The sequence below is a fragment of the Mesoplodon mirus genome (assembly GCF_964341445.2).
Source record: "Mesoplodon mirus genome assembly, chromosome: 6".
In the NCBI taxonomy this organism is placed as follows: Eukaryota; Metazoa; Chordata; class Mammalia; order Artiodactyla; family Ziphiidae; genus Mesoplodon; species Mesoplodon mirus.
The window spans coordinates 37,132,551-37,152,496 of NC_138982.1; the positions used below are offsets into that span (position 1 = coordinate 37,132,551).

A 19,946-nucleotide genomic window follows, 5' to 3' on the forward strand; every position below is an offset into this window, starting at 1 on the left:
CCCCTCTCACCCATCTCCCCTCGCTGCAGAACCATTGCTGTTTCCTGTGCCCATAGGCCAGCTCTTCCCACCTCCAGGAGCACCTTTGCAGGACGGGTGCCATGGCCTTGCCACCAAAAGCAAACATTCTCCAAAGCCCAGCTCATGCGCTTCTGGAAAGCCTTCCCCAATGTACCCACACATGCAATGTTAGGTATCACCTAAGCATTTTCTTTCTTTTTTTTTTTTTTAACATCTTTATTGGAGTATAATTGTTTTACAATGGTGTGTTAGTTTCTGCTGTATAACAAAGTGAATCAGCTGTATGTATACTTATATCCCATATCCCCTCCCTCTTGCGTCTCCCTCCCACCCTCCCTGTCCCACCCCTCTAGGTGGTCACAAAGCACCGAGCTGATCTCCCTGTGCCATGCAGCTGCTTCCCACTAGCCATCTATTTTACATCTGGTAGTGTATATAAGTCAATGCCACTCTCTCACTTCAGCCCAGCTTACCCTTCCCTCTCCCCGTGTCCTCAAGTCCATTCTCTACATCTGCGTCTTTATTCCTGTCCTGTCCCTAGGTTCTTCAGAACCATTTTGGATTGGAAGAATCAACATTGTGAAAGTGACTATACTACCCAAAGCATTTTCAATATGTTCTTAAGTACATATCACATTTCTTTGGCCTGTTTAAAAATCAATATTTTCACTCTGTAAATATTTTTCTAACTATGTGCCAGGCACTGAGCTGGGGAGACAGGTAGGAACTAACCAACCCCGGCTGCAAGGTGCTCACAGCCTGGTAGAAAGACAACACTCATGGCACTTGAGAGGCACCCTAACAGAGGAGGAGAGCAGGCACCTACCCCCTCAGGACCAGGGCGCCCAATCACCTTCGTAGGGAAGACCACCGGTGGAGCAGCTTTGGGAAGGAAAATCACCCAGTTTGATGTTAGACGTGCTCAATTAAGACATGCAAGACATGTCACGCATAGGCAGTTGCATATGTGAGTCTAAAGTTTGGGAGCTCTGAGCTGCAGATAACTCACTCGGGGGGCACAAGCACAGAAGACAGATGCTCCTGGAACGTAGTGGGGAAGGGAAGAGAGCTAAGAACTGAGCTCTGTGTCTCCCTCCATTGTTGATCTTCCTTTTCACATTTTCTTTATACCTCTTTTTTTTAGTGGATCTGAGGTTCTTCCTAGGAAGGACAATAACAATAATAATTGCCACTGTTGACATGTGCCAGATGCTTTATCTGCAGGATGTCTAATAATCACAATAACTCTATGATAGGTACTCCTATTCTCAGTTTACAGGTAAAAATACTCCCGTGCAGAGAGAATCAGTGCTTCGCCCCAATCACACCTGCAAGGACGCAGAGTGAGAATTCCAGTCAAGATTCTCCAAAGCCCACGTCTTCCCACTGCATCATCCAATGAGCCAAGATACACAGACTGGGAACAGCTCCCCTCAGCTTCTCCAGCCCCACTGAGGGCCATCTCATAACCTAGTGTGTCTCATAAGAATCTCCTAAGAAGGGACTTCCCTGGTGGCGCAGTGGTTAAGAATCTGCCTGCTAATGCAGGGGACATGGGTTCGAGCCCTGGTCCGGGAAGATCCCACATGCTGTGGAGCAACTAAACCCATGCACCACAACTACTGAGCCTACGTCCTAGAGCCCGCATGCCACAACTACTGAAGCCTGCGTGCCTAGAACCTGTGCTCTGCAACAAGAGAAGCCACCGCAATAAGAAGCCTGCATGCTGCAACGAAGAGTAGCCCCCGCTCGCCACAACTAGAGAAAGCCCGCGTGCAGCAATGAAGACCCAATGCAGCCAAAAATAAATAAATAAAATAAATAAATTTTTAAAAAAAGAATCTCCTAAGAAGCTTGGGCAAAGCAGTGTAGTTGACTAAATAATGGCCCCCAAAGATTTCAAGTCCTAATCCTTGGAACCTGTAAATGTTACCTTATGTGGAAAAGGGGTCTTTGCAGACGTGATTAAGTTAAAGAACTTGAGACAGGAAGATTATCTGAGTAGGCCACAAATGCAATCTTTATAAGAGAAAGGCAGAGGGAGATTTAACACACAGAAGGGGAGAAGGCAATATAGCCACGGAGGCAGGAGGCAGAGAATGATCAGAGAGATGCAGCCATAAGGCAAGGAACGCTGGCAGCCACCAGAAGCTGGAAGAGGCAGGGTAAGAAACAGCTTCTCCCCCAGAGCTGCCATGGAGAGGCAGCCCAGCCAACACCTTGATTTTGGTCCAGTGAAAACTGATTTCAGACTTTTGGCCTCCAGAACTGAGGAAATACATTTTTGTTTCTTTAAACCACTGCATTTGTGGTGATTTGTTTCAGCAACTGCAGGAAACGAATCCACGTAGATTCCAAGGACACATGCCCAGGGAGTTGGATTTAGTAGGTCTGCTTTTTGACAGGCAGCCAGGGTGATTCTGATACCAACAATCTGTGGGCCACACCGCCTCAACTGCTCAGGCAGGGTACCTGTAGGACTTAAACCCTTAAACTAGGGATTTTTAGTCTGGGTCTATTCTGCTATGGAATCCATAGTTGAATTTCAGGGGTTCCATAAATTCCTTAAGATTATATGAGAAACTGTGTGTGGGTGTGCACACAAGTTCATAGTTTCATATTTTTCAGGGATGAGGTTTTCTTCGGATTCTCAGAGGAGTCACAGAAAAGGTGGAGAATTAACTACTAATTTAAGAAAAAGACGTTAATGTGTGTAAACCTGGTCCAAGGTGGGTGAGGAGGATTGGCCAAGCAGGGTTCTTAGTTCCCCGACCAGGGATCGAACTGGGGCCATGGCAGTGAAAGCACCGAGTTCTAACCACTGGACCACCAGGGAATTCCCTGAAGCAACTTTTATTTATTTATTTATTTTTCGGCCGCACCGTGCAGCTTGTGGGATCTCAGTTCCCCGACCAGGGATCGAACCCATGCGCCCAGCATTGGAAGCACGGGGCCTTAACCACTGGACAGCCAGGGAAGTCCCCGCAACTTTTAAATTAGGCCCACCTCCCGAGGGTCTATGCTGAGCCTGAGAGAGAAGGAAACGGTAACAAAGATTGAATCAAATTAAATAGTGGTATCTTCAAGTCAAAACAAAACTGAGAGCATAAGGCAACCTTAGGGCCTGGTGACAGAGTGACACAAGATTGTGGGCTGTGTCCTCACTTCAGTGAGATAATTAGTGGAATAGATTATCTTGGGATAGGACTGCCTTTGGGAGCAGTAAGTAGACAGCATCACTAGAGGAACCCAGGATCTAGGCAGTCACCGGTCAGCACCCAGAGGAGAGCAAGGCAGAGATGACCATTTGTAAGCACAGAGGACAAACAACGGAAGAGGGAAGAGCCTGAAAAGAACCAGAAGGCAAAAACAAAGAAGAAAAAAAAAAAAAGAATCAGAAGGCAGAGGTTTCAGACTAGGAACATCTTTTGTTTATACACTATGAGAAACTTGGGTTACATATATTTTTCCTTTTAATTTAACCCTTTAATCTTGTCTCAGTTGGCATGAATTTTATATCAATTTATCTTAATCATTTTACTAGTTGAATTTTGGCCCTTTTTGTTTAATAACATATTTTAATTTTATCTTTATTTGCTCGATTGCCTGTTTAATATCTCTCTCTTTTCTACTGGACTGTAAATTCCACTGAGGTAGAAAACATCTGTTTTTCTGAACAATGTGTCCCCCGCTCCTAGCACAATGCCTGACAGATAGTGTTTTATTTCTCCCACGTGTGGTCATAACTTTTAAAAATGAATGAACCAATAAAATAGTGTAGCCCCTTTGGAAAAGAGTCCAGTAGTTCCTCGAAACTTGAAACACAGAGTTACCATGGGACCCAGCAATTCCACTTCCAGGTATGTGACCAAGAGGACTGAAAACCTATGTCCACACAAAAACTTGTAGACAAATGTTCACAGCAGCATTATTCATAACAGCCAAAAAGTGGAAACAACCCAAATGTCCATCAACTGATGAGAAGATAAATAAATGTGGTACAACCGTACAATGGATTATTTTTCAGCCATAAAAATAACATATGGATACATGCTACAACATGGATGATGCTTAAAAACATTATGCTAAGTGAAAGAAGTCAGTCACAGAAAGGTCACTGTTGGATGATTCCATTTATAAGGAATATCCAGCATAGGCAGCTCCATAGGGACAGAGGTAGATGTGTGGTTGCCTAGGGCTGGGAGTGCTTGAGAGGGGTGGAGAGTAACTGCTAGTAGCTACTAGGTTTTTTGGCAGGTAATGAAAATGTTCTAAAATTAGATAATGGTGGTGGTTGCACAACTCTGTGGATATATTAAAAACCACTGAATTGTACACTTTAAATGGGTGAATTTTATGATATATGAATGGGATCTCAGTAAATCTATTTTTAAAAATAAAAAAAGAAATGATATAGTCATGTCCTTTAAGAAAAGTTATTAAAATCAACAAGGAAAATTTTAAATCATAATAATAGTTTGTTTTCAAGAACAATAGCCCTGTGTACTTGAACTGATGGCAGTGTGGCTGAATGGGAGGGGACAGATTGCAAAAATCACGGGGCTCCCTGGCTGCGGGGGTCGCGGGGTAAGTGGACTTCGCCTCTAGAGCCTGGCTTGGGCAACGGAGCAGGGACACAGGGTGCAGCTCCAGCCTCAGAAAAGAGCGAGGGAGGATGCAGAGGGGCGCGTTTGATTCCTCCTTCTTGGCCTCCCACAGCACCCTTTGTGCTGTGCCATTTTAACGATCTGGACCAAGCCCCACTCATCGCGGGATCCCCAGCGTCCAAGCAAGCTCCCCAGGCGCCAAGTATGTATTGTTTGACTCAGGAAATATGGTGGGTTAACGAACGGACGAGGTGCCTCACAGTGCGCCGGCAGGCCACTGTATTCCGCTCTGGCCGCCGGGTTTGGGGGTGCGTGACAGCGAAGGGGTCCGCGGGAGCCATGCTGCCGCTGTCTGGGGGGCGTGGGGCGCCGCCTTTGTGCAGAGGCTGCTCCCGGCTTCCGCCACTGGGGGGCGGCCTCCCGCCCGCCGACCCCCGACAATAGCGCGAGGGGTGGGGAGCCGCGCGTTCCCGGAAACTTTTCCCTCGAGTCTTGACCGCCGCCGCCCGCCCCCGGGAGCGCGGAGCTGGGCGCGCCCATCTCCGGCCTGCGGTCGGCGCGCTCGGCTGGGACCGCCGCGAAGGAACAGAATCGGAGAAGGGGACGCGCGGGGAGGCAGCGCCCGGGGCGGCGGGCAGCGGGGGGAGGCTGCGTGCGGGTCCCCGGCCAGGCGGAGCCGAGACAGCCATGGGGGAGGCGCCCAGCCCCGCGCCCGCGCTCTGGGACTGGGACTACCTGGACCACTGCTTCGCCCGCCACCGTGTCTGCATCTCCTTCGGCCTGTGGATCTGCGCCTTTTCCTGCTGGATCGCCGTCCACGCGCTGTAATGGGGACTGGGGCCGGGCGGCGTCAGGGCGGGGACCGGGGCGGCCGCGGGGGGAAATGGGGCGCTGCCCCCTGCTAACTCGCGCTTGGAAACCTAGAGGGAAGGGGGCAGAAAGGGAGGATGCAGGAGGCAGCACAATTGCAGGATCAAGAGGAATATTTTGCTGTAGACTGAAATCAGATACTTCTTTCCGGATTCCACGCACAAGGAGGCTGGGCTGGGAGCCAGCAGGAGGATGCTGGGTGGTGCAGTGGACGGGGCCGTGGACTGGAAGCAGCCAGTCCTGGGTTCTAGTGTCAACCTTTCCCCGTTTACTGGCCGTGTGAGCTGGGCGAGCTATAAGATCCCTGGGGCTCGTTTTACTCAGGTAAATTGGGATGATAGCACATAGGACGGCTGGGAGGATCAAAGAGTACTGGGGAAGCTCTTACTAAGTGCTCATTAAACAGCATTATGATCGCTCCAACACTGCCATCAACCCTTGGCGGAGGACAAGGGCCTTGGACGAGTCTCTCAATGTTTCTGGCCTCAATTTACTGGCCCTCTTAGCTGAGAAGAGGGGAGGCTAGTAGCCAACTCTGGCCACAGACTTTGCCCTGGTCTGTCCGACACCTGGAGTGTTTTGGCCAAGTGGTCCCCATAACCTGGGTTCTAAGGGTGAAGTCTGGCTAAAGATGGTCTCCAGATCTTCTGCCACCCTGTCCCAAGCTCTGGAGGATGGTGCCACCCACGTATTCCCTGGTAGGGGAGAAGGACCACCCCTGAGGGAGGCTGACACCGGCTCACCTTTGACAGGCAATCATGTTCCCCTCAGGCATTTGACGCTGGTGGAGAGATTCTGCAGCCCCACTGCCCAGTCCCTGGAATATGAATAAGAAGACACTTAGAACAGTTACTGAGGGCCTAGTGCTGCGTTAACTCACTGATCCCTGCCACAGCCCCATGGGGTAGGGACTGTCATTGACCCCGCTTAGATGAGAAGCCTGAGCTGCTGAGAGGTTAACTAACTTGCCTGAGTAAATGGGGAGAACCGAAATCCCAGAACCTACTAGAAAGGGGCAGGCTTGTGAGGTAAACTACCCAGATCAGAGGATGGGAACTAACAAGGCACTTTATGTGCATTATCTCACTTGTCCCTCACCGCCACCCTCTAAAGCCAGTATTATTAGACGTCTTACCCTCCAGGAACGAAGGCTTGGAGAGGTTAAGGAGCTCCCTCGAGAATGCCCAGTGGCCAGGCTGAGAGCACAGCCTCTGCCTTTTCGCCTTGCCTCAGCTGTGTGGGGACTGGGTCAGAGTCAGCCCGAGATCCCTGACCCCTGAGAGCTGGGGAAGTGGCCGAAGAGCTGCAGGGCACACGCAGAGCCGCCACACGTGAAGCAGAAGGCCTGCCGTTAACTCACCTTTCACCATAGACCTCAGTTTTCTCCTTTCTCAAATGGGAGGGTTGAAATGAATTATTTCTTTTTTAAAATAAATTTATTTATTTATATATTTATTTTTCTGGCTGTGTTGGGTCTTGGTTGCTGCGCGCGGGCTTTCTCTAGTTGCGGTGAGTGGGGGCTACTCTTCGTTGTGGTGCGCGGGCTTCTCATGGTGGTGGCTTCTCTTGTTGCAGAGCACGGGCTCCAGGCACGCAAGCCTCAGCAGTTGTGGCACGCGGGCTCAGTAGTTGTGGCTCGCGGGTTCTAGAGCGCTGGCTCAGTAGTTGTGGTGCACGGGCTTAGTTGCTCCGTGGCATGTGGGATCTTCCCGGACCAGGGCTCGAACCCGTGTCCCCTGCATTGGCAGGCGGCTTCTTAACCACTGCGCCACCAGGGAAGCCCTAAATGAATTATTTCTAATTTGGGTCCAACTCAGAGAGTCTCTAATATAGGAGTCTTCACTCCTGGGCCTTGAAACAGTTTCAGGACCCAAATTAACAGCTGGTGTTCCCACTGTGAGCTTTGGGCTTCGGCCGGCCGGTCGGGGAATGTTTGGGAGCCCAATGGCCTTCTGTCCTCACTCATTAGTCCCAAGGGCTGATGCTCAGAACCAGCCAAATGGTCCTAATGATGTAGAGTGAGTACCACCCTGTGGTTAAAGGAAGTGAGGCCAGAGCTGCAATCATGCCTCAGTTTCTGCATAGAAATGGAGCAGGGAAACATCTAGAACAAAGTATTTCCAAGATCCGATCAATGATGCTGACAGAGAGACATCTGGCCCCTTCCAGTCTGTCCTGCCTGCCTGCGCTTGTTCCTGGGGGTGGAAAGCGGGCAGTAAGGGAGAGAAGCCAGCAGTGGGGCCCCTAGGGGGAGGTCAGCCCAAAGCACCGTCGCAACTTAGAGGAGTCTCCCCCGGTGTGTGAAGAACATGCACCCAAAATGAAATCAGTTTGGATGCAGCTGGCAGAAGCCAGGCCATTGCACTGCACAGATGGATTAGAAGGATTTCATTTTAATTTCAAAGAAGCAAGTTGCCTTTTTAATCCAGGCAATTAACTCTGCTCTGCAGTTAAACTGCAATGATTGGGTTACTTTTATAACCCTCCTGTTTCCTTTCAAAACATAAAAGCTGACAGCTCACTTGTCAGCACTGAGTGGTGGGTCATGAACTTGAGGCAGCCAGATTTGTAGGAGGAATTTCTTTCCTCCTTTCATGAGGTCTGCCTCCTGCCATGGGCTTGTTGGTCAGAGGCTCGGAGGCTTTCCATCCTTTCTTTAACCATCTGTAAACTAAGGTCAAAACCACCTGCTGAATATCGGGAAGAAAGTGATTCTGAAGGACATAAAGTCACAATTGCCCTTTTCAGACACCTGCTTTGGGAACCCAAACTCACATGTCTGTGTTCTGCCCACACGCCCGTCTGTCCCCGCAGGCTTCTCTATCTGAGATGTGGGAAGAAGTCCGCACGGGACCAGTCGGCGCTGTGTGCTGCCTGCTGCCTTCTGACCAGCCTGTGTGACACCATCGGGGCGATTCTGGCCAAACAGCTCACCATCCAGGTGCGTTGAGCCCACAGGTGACGGTGGTTTCTGTCTTGTTCCTTCCCCATGCGAGGCAGTTTCACCTCAGGGCTTGTGCCCCTGCTGGTCTTCCTGCTCCTCCGGTACCCACGTGGCTCACTGCTCACCTCCTTTAAGTCTTTGCTCAAATATCTCCTTCCCAATAAGGCCTCCCTGATCACCTGTTTAAGAGTGTGCCCTGCCTGTACCACAGGTGCTCCAGACAACCTCATCTTGCTCCATTTTTCCCTAATATACCATCGACTTTACTTATTCATTATGTTTATGGCTTATTGTATGTTAGCCCCTACTAGAATGTCAGCTCCATAAGGGCAAAAATTTTCATTCGCTACCATATCCCCATCACTTAAAACACCAGCTGACGCATAGTAGATATCCAGTAAAAAGGGATTGTTGCTGTTACTGTTTTTAGAGCCCAGGTCCCAGCCGCAGCGCAGGCAGGGGTGTCTGAATCCTTTCCCAGGTGGTGATGTGGGCTTTGGAGCAAGTGAGAAGCAGTTTCAAGTTTTTCCAAAGTCTAGACCCTCAAACAAATCTGTGTAGAAGGGGCTTATCCCAAAATACGTATCCCAAGGAGGACCTATGGGTCCCACTTCAGGGGGCTGGTCCTGGCCTTTTGCCATCCAGGTAGATGTGAAGGAGGGGAGCCTAGTGGTTGGACACAGATTTGGAGAGTTCTGGACCCTGCTGTGAGCAGCCTTCTATCAGTAACAAATCACCTTTCATTCTAGGAGCCCATTCTCATTAGCTGATAGACTATAATGAGGCCTAGCTCAAGTCCAGTAATAATAGCTGATATTTATTAAATACTTAACTATGTACTTGACATTAAGGGCTTTTCATGTATTAACTCATTTAATCCTCAAATCGACCTATGACGTGGGTGCTCTCATTATCCCTGTTTTATACATGTGGAAACTGAGGCATAGAGAGGTTAAATAACCTTGCTAAAGTCACCCTCTAGTAAGTACAGAGTCAGGATTCAAACCCCAGAACGCATGCTCTTAAGCACTAAGTACAGTGGACCCTTGAACAACATGGGTTTGAACTGTGTGTCCACGTATACGTGGGTTTTTTTCAATAAATACACACTACGGCACTACAGGATCCACAGTTGGTTGAATCCATGGATGCAGAACCTCGGATACAGAGGGCTGACTGGAAAGTTATACTTGGAATTTCCACTGCAGAGGAGTCGGTGACCCAACCCCTGAGTTGTTCAAGTGTCAACTATACTGTCAGTAGCTAGTGCACGTATGGGTGGGTGCATTTTACTTTCCTGCAGTCGCTGGCCTAAGCAACTTCCCGTGTATCGGCCCATACAATCTACTTAACAATGAGGGAGGCACTGTTATTATCCCTGCTTTATAGATGGGGAAACCAAGGCCCAGGGAAGTTCAGTGGCTGGGCCAAAGTTGCACAGCAGAGACTATGCTGTCCCCTGGAAAGTGGGGCAGGCTGAGTTCTTGTCCCATCTCTCTGATGGGCGTCTGCATAATGGGATTGGTTACTTAAGCACCCCATCTCCTCGTTAGTCAAGTGGAGGTGATAACCAACCTTTCCTGGGGTTGGAGGTATCCCTGGAAGCCCTACATCAGTGGAACACACGTGGTAGAGGAAAGCCAGAATGAGAGGTGCTACAGTTGCTGAAAGGTGTTTGAACACCAAGACCCTCTTTCCTTTGCTCCCAGGTCTTCACTGGTGCCTACCTAGCAGCTGTTGACCTGGTGAACTTTGTGTCCATTCTCTTCCCAGTCTGCAGCTCCAAAGTCAAGTCCAATTCAGGTAAGCGTGCTGCCATCTGTTCCTGTCTTCATCCATCCACTCATTTCATCCATCAGTGTGCTGAGTGCCTCTCCCTGTCACGCCCGAGCCTGGACCCTGCCAGGCACAGACGAATGGGCGAGCTCCCTGGCTTCATCCAGAGGGGCGAGTCAGGGGCCTAAAAGGTAGTTAGCGCTGCTAGTAAGGGGGTGCGGGCACACAATGGGCAACCAGAGGAGGGGAGGGGCTGCAGGTGTCAGAGAAGGATGTGACGTCGGAACTGGGACCGCGAGGAAGGGCATTCCAGGTGAAAGAGCAGCATGGGCAGAGGTCAGGAAAGGGAGGGGGCAGGGCTTTGGGGATGGACAGTGATACTCAGTGTGCAAACCCAGGGGCTCCAAGCGAAGCACCTGGGCTGCCTCAGGCCGAGCGGGAGCTGGAAGTGACTGAGATGGGATGAGTAGCCTTAAGTATGTGGGACTGGGACGTTCCTGAGAAGGGGCAGCAGTGTGCTCGGACCCTTGTCCCAAAAGGAAGTGCTTGCATCAGGGGTAATGTAAGATGCTCTCAGCTGCCCAGAGGAGGAATGTTCTTTTTGGAATTGTTCAGAGGCGGATCTGTCTTCTATTTCAAGGAGACTTTCCAAGACGATGCTTATCCTACTCACAGCTTTGGTGCCTTGGCACCAGTGTGCCCACTCATAATACATTCACCAAGCTTGTGCCGGTTCCACTCTGTGCCGGGCTCCGTGCAGATTATAGACCTGGCTGGGCACAGTGCCTGCCTTCAGCGGTCTCCAGTCTAGGACGGGCGACTCTGTGTGCATGCAGATGCATGTGATAAACGATCGCGTTGCCCTGCCTTGAAACATAAAACACTATGAGAGGCTGAGGACGGGGAAGAGTGCCAGTCATGGGGGGGTGGGGGGGTAAGGGGAAGGGGGGAAACCCAACCGCAGGCCCTTGAAGCGGGGTGAGGGGCTGGCCTGTGGAACAGCGTGGGAGCCCATCCTGGCCTCGGGTCTGGGGTCGACACCAGTTCTTCCCACGCAGCTGTCTGTCGAGTTCCAGATCCCGGGAGCCCTGTGGGATCTTGGTGTCTGTTGCAGGTCGGGGTTCCCGGGAGAGAAAGAGGAGGCGGCAGCTCAGGGCCAGCATATTTGCCCTGGTCCTGCCTCTGAGCCTGGGCCCAGGCTGGGCTCTGTGGGCCGCTGTCCCGAAGGCTTCAGGCCCCATCCGAGGGCCACAGCGGAGGCTGCTGGGAAGCTTGGTACAGGTGAGGTCGAGCCTGCTCAGGGGGACCTGACGGGGTGGGGGGGCGGGGAATGCGGGCCCCTCCCCTTCTCCTAGTTCCAACAAATGCCCTGGGGGTGGGCGTCAGGGTTAGGCCTTGTTGGGAAGAACCTTCTAAAAGCAGAAAAGGACGGGCCTGGGGTGCATGGGCATCTCCTCAGGGTGCTGAGTGTATCACTGTTCCCGCAGGACGATACTGAAATCTTTGGCTACCTGCTGGGCGGCATCGCAGCCTTGGGCTCCTGGGCTTCCCGGATCCCCCAACTCTCCAGAATCGTGAGTCTGGGGCCAGGACTGTGGTTCACCCTGGCAGGTCTTAGGGCATCTGGGAGCATCCTCCCAGCTCCAGGTCACCGGGGTGGAGAGGTGGTGTCTCCGTTCACATGTGCGCGTGTGGGTGTGTACGTGGGTGTTTGTGCGTGTATACACGTGTGTGCGGGCAGCGAACAGCTGCCCCCAGGCCTCGGAGGGTCCTGAGGCTCACAGGGAGAGGGCACTGTGTTCTCTCCATTTCTGGTAGCAAATAAAAATCAGGCTCTCCGGAAGGAGCCCCTAAGTTTGGATGGACAGGCACCCCATTAAGGGATGAGAAGATCTGAGGTTTTAGAGAACAGGATTGTGCAGCTCCTGGGGTCTGTGTATTCAAGAGTGTCTTGTTGGCAGATATTTTCCAGGCATCTGGGGTGAGGGAAGTCATGTGATGGCCAGTCCCTTGGGGGAACAGACGTGCCTTGAGATGCCTTGCTTGTCCTTGGGGAGCTCACAGTCTCCCCAGGGAAGACACAGAAAGGGAAAGCAGGATGTTTGAATGCTCTAAGAAAGAATCAAATGTTTGGGGTTTTGGAAGAAAGAGAGAAGCCTCCTACAGTATTCAAATGAGCGAGAGTGAAAACTGTTCACACTGCCAGGCACTGGGTGCTGGCGCGGCCCCAGGTTGGCAGCGAAGGCCAGGTGGGGTCTGAGGAGGCAGAGGCGAAGGGAAGGCACTCAGGGCAGAGGAGAGTGTGCGGGAAAGGCCACCGAGGCCGGAGAGCGCCTGCCGAAGAGCCACGTATTATGGACGCGTGAAAATGGCGGGGCCTGACACCAGAAATGTGACGGCCCATCATTTAGTCTTGCCCAAGAGCACTGTGGTTTAATAGCAATCCCAGGAGAACAGGATTTGAGGAGGTGGGTGCTTAGTTGACCACTCGTGGGAGCTGCAGCCTGAAACCTCCCTGGCACAGGGCCTCATCAGCAAAGATTCTGTCTCCAGGGCAAGGGAGGGGAGCGTGGGAAACACTGTGCTCAGTTCAGCCACCGCTGGGATGGGCCTCCAGGGTGTGGTCAGGGCTGGGAAGCCGTGTCACGTGAGGACTTTTGAAGGAACAGCTGCAGTGCCCTGCCCACCTGTATTAGTTTCCTGCCTGCTGCCATAACAAAGTATCCCAGACTCTGAACAACAGAAACATACTGTCTTTAAGTCCTGGAGGCCAGAGGTCCAATACCAAAGTGTCAGCAAGGCCACACTCTTTCTGAAGACCCTAGAGAGGGATCCGTTCCAGGCCTTTCTCTAAGCTTCTGGTAGTTCCTTGGCTGGTGGCAGCACAACCCCAGGATTTGTGTGGAGTTCTCCGTGTGTGTGTGTGTGTGTGTGTGTGTGTGTGTGTGTGGTCACATGGCTTCCCTCTGTGCGTTTCTGTGTCTGACTTTCCCCTTTTCACAAGGACACAGTCATCTTGGATTAGAGCCCACCGTAATACCCTCAGCTTACCTTGATCATCTGCAAAAACCCTATTTCCAGATAAGGCCACATTCACTACCTCTGGCGGCTGGGACTCCAACATCTTTTTGGGGGGACACAATTCAACTCATAACACCATCCCACCTAAAATAGCCCCAGGCCAGCCCCACCTCTGTGTCCCTCCCTCTGCTTCATTTTCCTCATCGCATTTATCACAGCCTGAATTAGCTCCTTTAGTTACTTACCAGGCTGCTGCCTGGTCCCCTAGCAGAGCATCAGCACCGTGAGAGCAGTGCCCTTGTCTGTTTTATTTCTCACTGTGTTCCAGGTGCTTGGGGTCTGCCCAGGATAGGTTCCAGCAGACACTTGTTAATGAGTCGCTGCATTTGGCCTAGAAAAAAGGAAGCTCATGGATATAGGAAACAGAGGGCTACCTTGGGGCAGAAAGAGCAGCCTTGTTCTTTGCAGTCTCGGAGAACAGGACCAAGACCAGAATCAATAACCAAGAGGTTACTGGGAGGCCGCTTCCCATTTGGTGAAAGGAAGAATTCCATGGATTAGACACTTTTCCCAGTGCCTGGCATATTGAGAACAATTGGTATTGTTATTCCTGCTTTAGGAGGTAGTGGGCTCCTCATCACTAGAGGCATTCAAACCTGATGGCCCCTTGGCAAGAAGATAGAGGGAGATTGCAAGGGGACTGAGCTGGGCAATCTCGGAGGGGCTGCCAGCGCTAAGTGTCTCTGGTCCCATGAATAACCCAGGGTTATTATAACCTAGGGTTCCCTCATTAGGGAGAAAGCCAGCAGGGTTGCAGTGCTATGGGAAGCCAAGCCAGCCTGGACTTGGACCCTGGATCCCCCAGAAGCCGCTTCTAATTTACCCCTGGAGGGGGCGCTGAGGAGCAGCCTGGCTGGGTGGCTTTGGTGGGAAGAGTTCCCATTTTTCCAGGAGCAAGTCTTTGAACAGGACAAAGGGCGTGAAACACGCACTGATCAGTAAAGCATTGTGCTGACAACACTGGGAGTCACTGCTGCTGTAAGAGTGTCTGAGGCAGGACCCGCTTCCAGTGCCCAGCGCGGATTTGCCAGGAAGCCACCAGGCAGGTCGTCCCCCCAGCCGTCTGTCCTGACCTGCTAGACAGGCCTGTGTGTGCTGGAGGAATTCATACCACATCTCGAGTCACCAAGCCAGTTCCAGTCTTCAAGCAGCGGTGCTTGAAGCACAGCTGTGTGTTCAGCGCCGCGGGCGGAGCCCTCTAGACCCTAGTACCGACCCTGAGAAGAGCTTGAGTTCTGAGTCAGTGGGCGCTGGGCGTGGGTTGGCACGGGAGTGAGAGCAGAGGGCTCCCCCAGCTTGGCCTCATCCAGCTCAGGGCCTAGCCCGGCTCTGCAAGTCACCTTCCCCTCTGGCCATCAGTGTCCTCTGTAAAATGGGGGTGGGTGGACTGGAGGACCCCAAAGTCTTCCCGCCATAGCACTGCTGCTGGGCCGTGTGAGGTGGGACAGGCTGATGGGAAGGGGTGACACTCCACCCGCAGCCTCCGGGGCCAGTGGGCCAGGGGCCACCGTCCGCAGCTGCGTGCCGTCTGCTCAGGGGGTGACAGGCCAGAAACAGGGAGGCCCGGGAACAAAACAGGAAGAGATGCGGAGGGACATGTAACACTCCTGAGGAATCTTTTTTTTTTCTTCCCCGTGCTGCGCGGCTTGTGGGATCCTAGTTCCCCAACCAGGGATTGAACCCAGGCCCTTGGCAGTGAAAGCATGGAGACCCAACCACTGGACCACCGGGGAATTCCCAGGAATCTTTTTTTTTTTTTTTTAATTTATTTTTGGCTGTGTTGGGTCTTCGTTGCTGCGTGCGGACTTTCTCTAGTTGTGGCGAGCAGGGGCTACTCTTTGTTGCAGTGCGTGGACTTCTCATTGTGGTGGCGGAGCACGGGCTCTAGGCGCGTGGGCTTCAGTAGTTGTGGCACGTGGGCTCAGTAGTTGTGGCTCGTGGGCTCTAGAGTGCAGGCTCAGTAGCTGTGGCACATGGGCTTAGTTGCTCTGTGGCATGTGGGATCTTCCCAGACCAGGGCTCAAACCCGTGTCGCCTGCATTGGCAGGCAGATTCTTACCCACTGCGCCACCAGGGAAGTCCCAGGAATCTTTTTGAGGGTTAAAATTAAAATGGAGAAAATCGGCTAAAACATGCTTTTTCTCTTGAATTTTTTCCATTCCTTAACCAAGGCCTGTATGTCTCTAAGTACAGTCATCTAATGAGCAAACTAAGTTTTATATATATATATATATATATAATATATATATATATTTATGTATTAATTTAAATACCTATGTAATTGTATATAATTGGAAATACATAATATTTGTATATATACTTAATGTGTATATAAAGTGACTTTATACCTGTAAAGGATACTTACATATAAATATTGCATGTTTCCTTTTTTAAAAACCAATATTTCCATTGCTCTTTCTCCAGAAATATCCCCTTGGCTTCAAAATTTCCAGAATGTTATCTCTAATTTTCCTGACTTTCCCATCCCGCCTGGTTCAGAGCTGGTAGCCCCGAGATGAGAAGGGTGGGCCCTTGGCTCTCCATAATTCAGTCTCTGTCCTGCTCTCCCCACTGACATTCACAAGCCCCTGCCCAGTGCTGGGTTCCAGGGCACCGAGATGGTGAGGACCTCAGCCCTGCTCTCAGGAGCCCTCTGTCTGTTGGACAGACAGATGTGTAAGGAGCTAAGTCATGATCAGGGTGAAAGGCACTCCAATAGAGGGATATGTCAGAGGTGTGAGGGACCCTGAAGAGGGAATAACTTGCTCCCCTTAGGGTGGAGGTTTTAAGGGATGGTTTCCCAGAGTTGGGTTTAAGCCAGGTTCTGAGGGATGAATAGGAGTTCACCAGACAAAGGAAACAGCTTTCTTTTTTTTGGCCACGCCACGCGGCTTGCGGGATCTTAGTTCACCAACCAGGGATTGAACCCATGCCCTCTGCAGTGGACGCGAGGAGCCCTAACCACTGGACTGCCAGGGGATTCCTGGAAGCAGCCTGAAGCCCAACAGAAGTGGCACCTCTGGGGACTGGCCATGGGCAGAGGGCTTGCCCTCCAACCTCTTACATCACCAGGGGCCTGGGTCTTAGAATCAGCTTTAAGGGAGCTCAGGGAAGTGGCAGTGTTCCTCCCAGCCCAGCCCCCTTCTCTCTCTGCCCAGTGCTGCGGTAGGACATTTCCCTGCATCTACCTGTGGACCCGGCTCCTGTCGGCCCTGGCTGGCCTCCTCTACGCCTCGGCCATCGTGGCCCATGACCAGCGGCCTGAATACCTGCTACGGGCCACACCCTGGTTCCTGACCTCCCTCGGCCGTGCAGCGCTGGACCTCGCCGTATCCACCCCTGGCCCGGGGGCTTGGCTGCTGTGTCTCATCTGCCCTCCTACCCTCTTGCTAGAAAGAATTATTTCCCAGTAGCCAGGGTGGTGGTTTGAATCCTGGGGGAGGCAGACACAACTGCAATGTGCAGTTTTGTGCTTTGTGTCCTTTTTAAATTTTATTTATTTATTCATTTATTTGGTTGCACTGGGTCTTAGTTGCGGCAGGCTGGCTCCTTAGTTGCAGCTCACTGGCTTCTTAGTTGCGGCATGCGTGTGGGATCTAGTTCCCTGACAAGGGATCGAACCTGGGTGCCCTGCATTGGGAGTGCAGAGTCTTACCCACTGTGCCACCAGGGAAGTCCCTCCTCCTTTTTTTATTTTTAAATAAGAAGAAATATCTCTTGACTGGAGCTTTGTGAAACAGCAGAGGGGAGTATGAAGCTTCCTGGCCTTGGGATCACAGAAGAGCCAGGCTCCTGGCTCGGTGCTGCTCCCCACCTGGATTGGTCCCCGCCCTCTGTGAACCTGTTTTCCTCACCTTTGCCTTGTCTTCTCACAGGCTGGGAAGGGCTTTGCAAGCTGACCCGCCCTACACGGGTGATCATCTGCCTGCTGTCCTCTTCGGTGCTGGAGCCTGGGGTGGGAAAGCAGAGAGAAAAGCTGTCAGTGATCGTTGAGCCCCTTTCTGATCCCCAAGGGGGTGTTGCCTGATGTGCCCACACCCCAGTGACCTTGGTGTGAGGGCCTCAAGGGCAAGCTAAGCTCAGACAGTGACGAGTGGAGATGCTGGGTGGGGTTGGGGGAGGGGTGGAAAACCTGTGGATTTAGCATAAATAGTTTAGAAATGGATTTTCTCACATACTGTTTGAGTCTGCGAGGGCTGCCGTAACACATAACCGCAAACGTGATGGCTTAAACCACAGGAATTTATTTTCTCAGCTTTGGAAGCCAGAAGTCCGAAATCCAGGTGGAGCCATACTCTCTCCAGAGGTTCTAGGGGAGAATCTTTCCCTGACTCTTCCAACTTCTGGTGGCTCCTGGGGTTCCTTGGCCTCTGGCAGCATTTTTTTTTTTTTTTTTTTTGCGGTACGTGGGCCTCTCACCGCCGTGGCCTCTCCCACCGCGGAGCACAGGCTCTGGACGCGCAGGCTCAGCGGCCATGGCTCACGGGCCCAGCCGCTCCGCGGCATGTGGGATCCTCCCGGACCAGGGCATGAACCCGTGTCCCCTGCATTGGCAGGCGGACCCTCAACAACTGCGCCACCAGGGAAGCCCCTTTTTTAAAATTTTTTAACATCTTTATTAGAGTATAATTGCTTTACAATGGTGTGTTAGTTTCTGCCTTATAACAAAGTGAATCAGCTATACATATACATATATCCCCATACCCACTCCCTCTTGCGTCTCCCTCCCAGCCTCCCTGTCCCACCCCTCTAGGTGGTCACAAAGCAGCGAGCTGATCTCCCTGTGCTATGCGGCTGCTTCCCACTAGCTAGCTATTTTACATTTGGTAGTGTGTATATGTCCATGCCACTCTCTCACTTCGTCCCAGCTTACCCTTCCCCCTCCCCGTGTCTTCAAGTCCATTCTCTACGTCTGCGTCTTTATTCCTGTCCTGCCCCTAGGTTCGTCAGAACAATTTTTTTTTTTTAGATTCCATATATATGTGTTAGCATATGGTATTTGCTTTTCTCTTTCTGACTTACTTCACTCTGTATGACAGTCTCTAGGTCCATCCACCTCACTACAAATAACTCAGTTTTGTTTCTTGTTATGGCTGAGTGATATTCCATTGTATACATGTGCCACATCTTCTTTATCCATTCGTCTGTTGATGGACACTTAGGTGGCTTCCATGTCTTGGCTATTGTAAATAGTGCTGCAATGAACATTTTGGTACATGACTCTTTTTGAATTATGGTTTTTCTCAGGGTATATGCCCAGTAGTGGGATTGCTGGGTCATATGGTAGTTCTATTTTTAGTTTTTTAAGGACCCTCCATACTGTTCTCCATAGTGGCGGTATCAGTTTACATTCCCACCAACAGTGCAAGAGGGTTCCCTTTTCTCCACACCCTCTTCAGCATTTATTGTTTGTAGATTTTTTGATGATGGCCATTCTGACTGGTGCGAGGTGATACCCCACTGTGGTTTTGATTTGCATTTCTCTAATGATTAGTGATGTGGAGCATCCTTTCATGTGTTTGTTGTGCATCTGTATGTCTTCTTTGGAGAAATGTCTATTTAGGGCTTCTGTCCATTTCGGGATTGGGTTGTTTGTTTTCTGATATTGAGCTGGCAGCATGATTTTAATTTCTGCCTCCATCTTCACCTGGCCTTTTTCCCTTTGTGTATCTCTGCATTACTTCTCTTCTTCCTGTGAGGTTCCTGCCACAGGACTTACCTTATCCACCCTAATCCGCTACCACCTCATCTTAACTAATTATATCAGCAAAGACCCTGTTTCCAAATAAGATCACATTCTGAGGTTCCGAGTGGGTATGAATTTTGGGAGGACACTATTCAACCCACTACATGTACTTTCCCTGTAAGCCAGGGAAAATGGTTTTCAAAATCCTTTTGTGTAACAGGTATCTACTAAGTGCTTGTTAGAGGCAGCGTCTGGTTGGGTACAGGGCCCTCAGGGGGACAGGAACTAGGAAGTGTCAGACCTGGCTCTGTCCTCAGATGAGCTGTGTCTGTTCTGGGGCCGACCCGGCAGGATGATCCCGGGGAGGTAAGGGACCAGCCCAGGATGGAGCCCTCAGGGTACAGAGGTGAAGGCAGCACCGGTGGCTGAAGTTCTCCACCTCTGTGGACCTTAACTTCACTTCTCAGATCATTTTCCTTTCCTGGGTGATGAAGAGCAAGATGAGGCACGCCTTGGGATTTGCCTCTGAAGCCACAGAGAATGCCGACACCCAAGCCCTTTTGACCTGTGCAGAGAAGGAGGAAGAAAACCAGGAGGCAAGGACCGAGGCAAGGTCTCACAGCTGGACGGGACCCCTGGTGTTTCTGCACAGCATGGGCAGCGGCAGCGAGCCTCACCGGGGCTGGGCCTGGGAATCCTGGGGGTCCCCACGAGCTTGGCCAGTTGGTTCACTTTAAAGAACTACTGTTACGTGCAATGCTGAGTGCCCTGAATAAGTAGGATCCTCTGTTTTCCCAAGTACAAAATATATTTTTTTCAAGTTTGCTATTATGCTATTTGGTAATTTACATATATATATTTAAGTTCACATACTATATAAATTAATACGTTAGTTTAGAAGTAATGTGCTTTTTGCCCTCATTTCGTAAAAACTTAAGTTCCCACTTTTGCATGCATCTGA

At 51.0% G+C, this 19,946-nt stretch overlaps 1 protein-coding gene across 2 annotated transcripts in view; it reads left to right on the forward strand.

Moving 5' to 3' along the window:
* The first annotated feature begins 5,068 nt into the window (after window positions 1-5,068).
* The window catches only part of TMEM44 (transmembrane protein 44), a 35,128-nt gene continuing 20,250 nt past the window's right edge, over window positions 5,069-19,946 (forward strand). For both annotated transcript variants that reach the window (XM_082626054.1, XM_082626055.1), the window contains exons 1-7: window positions 5,069-5,452; window positions 8,313-8,439; window positions 10,152-10,245; window positions 11,333-11,499; window positions 11,706-11,792; window positions 16,458-16,628; window positions 19,453-19,593. In XM_082626054.1, the coding sequence (XP_082482180.1) occupies window positions 5,316-5,452; window positions 8,313-8,439; window positions 10,152-10,245; window positions 11,333-11,499; window positions 11,706-11,792; window positions 16,458-16,628; window positions 19,453-19,593 (924 nt within the window). In that variant the 5' untranslated portion in view covers window positions 5,069-5,315. The remainder of the gene's footprint in view (window positions 5,453-8,312; window positions 8,440-10,151; window positions 10,246-11,332; window positions 11,500-11,705; window positions 11,793-16,457; window positions 16,629-19,452; window positions 19,594-19,946) is intronic.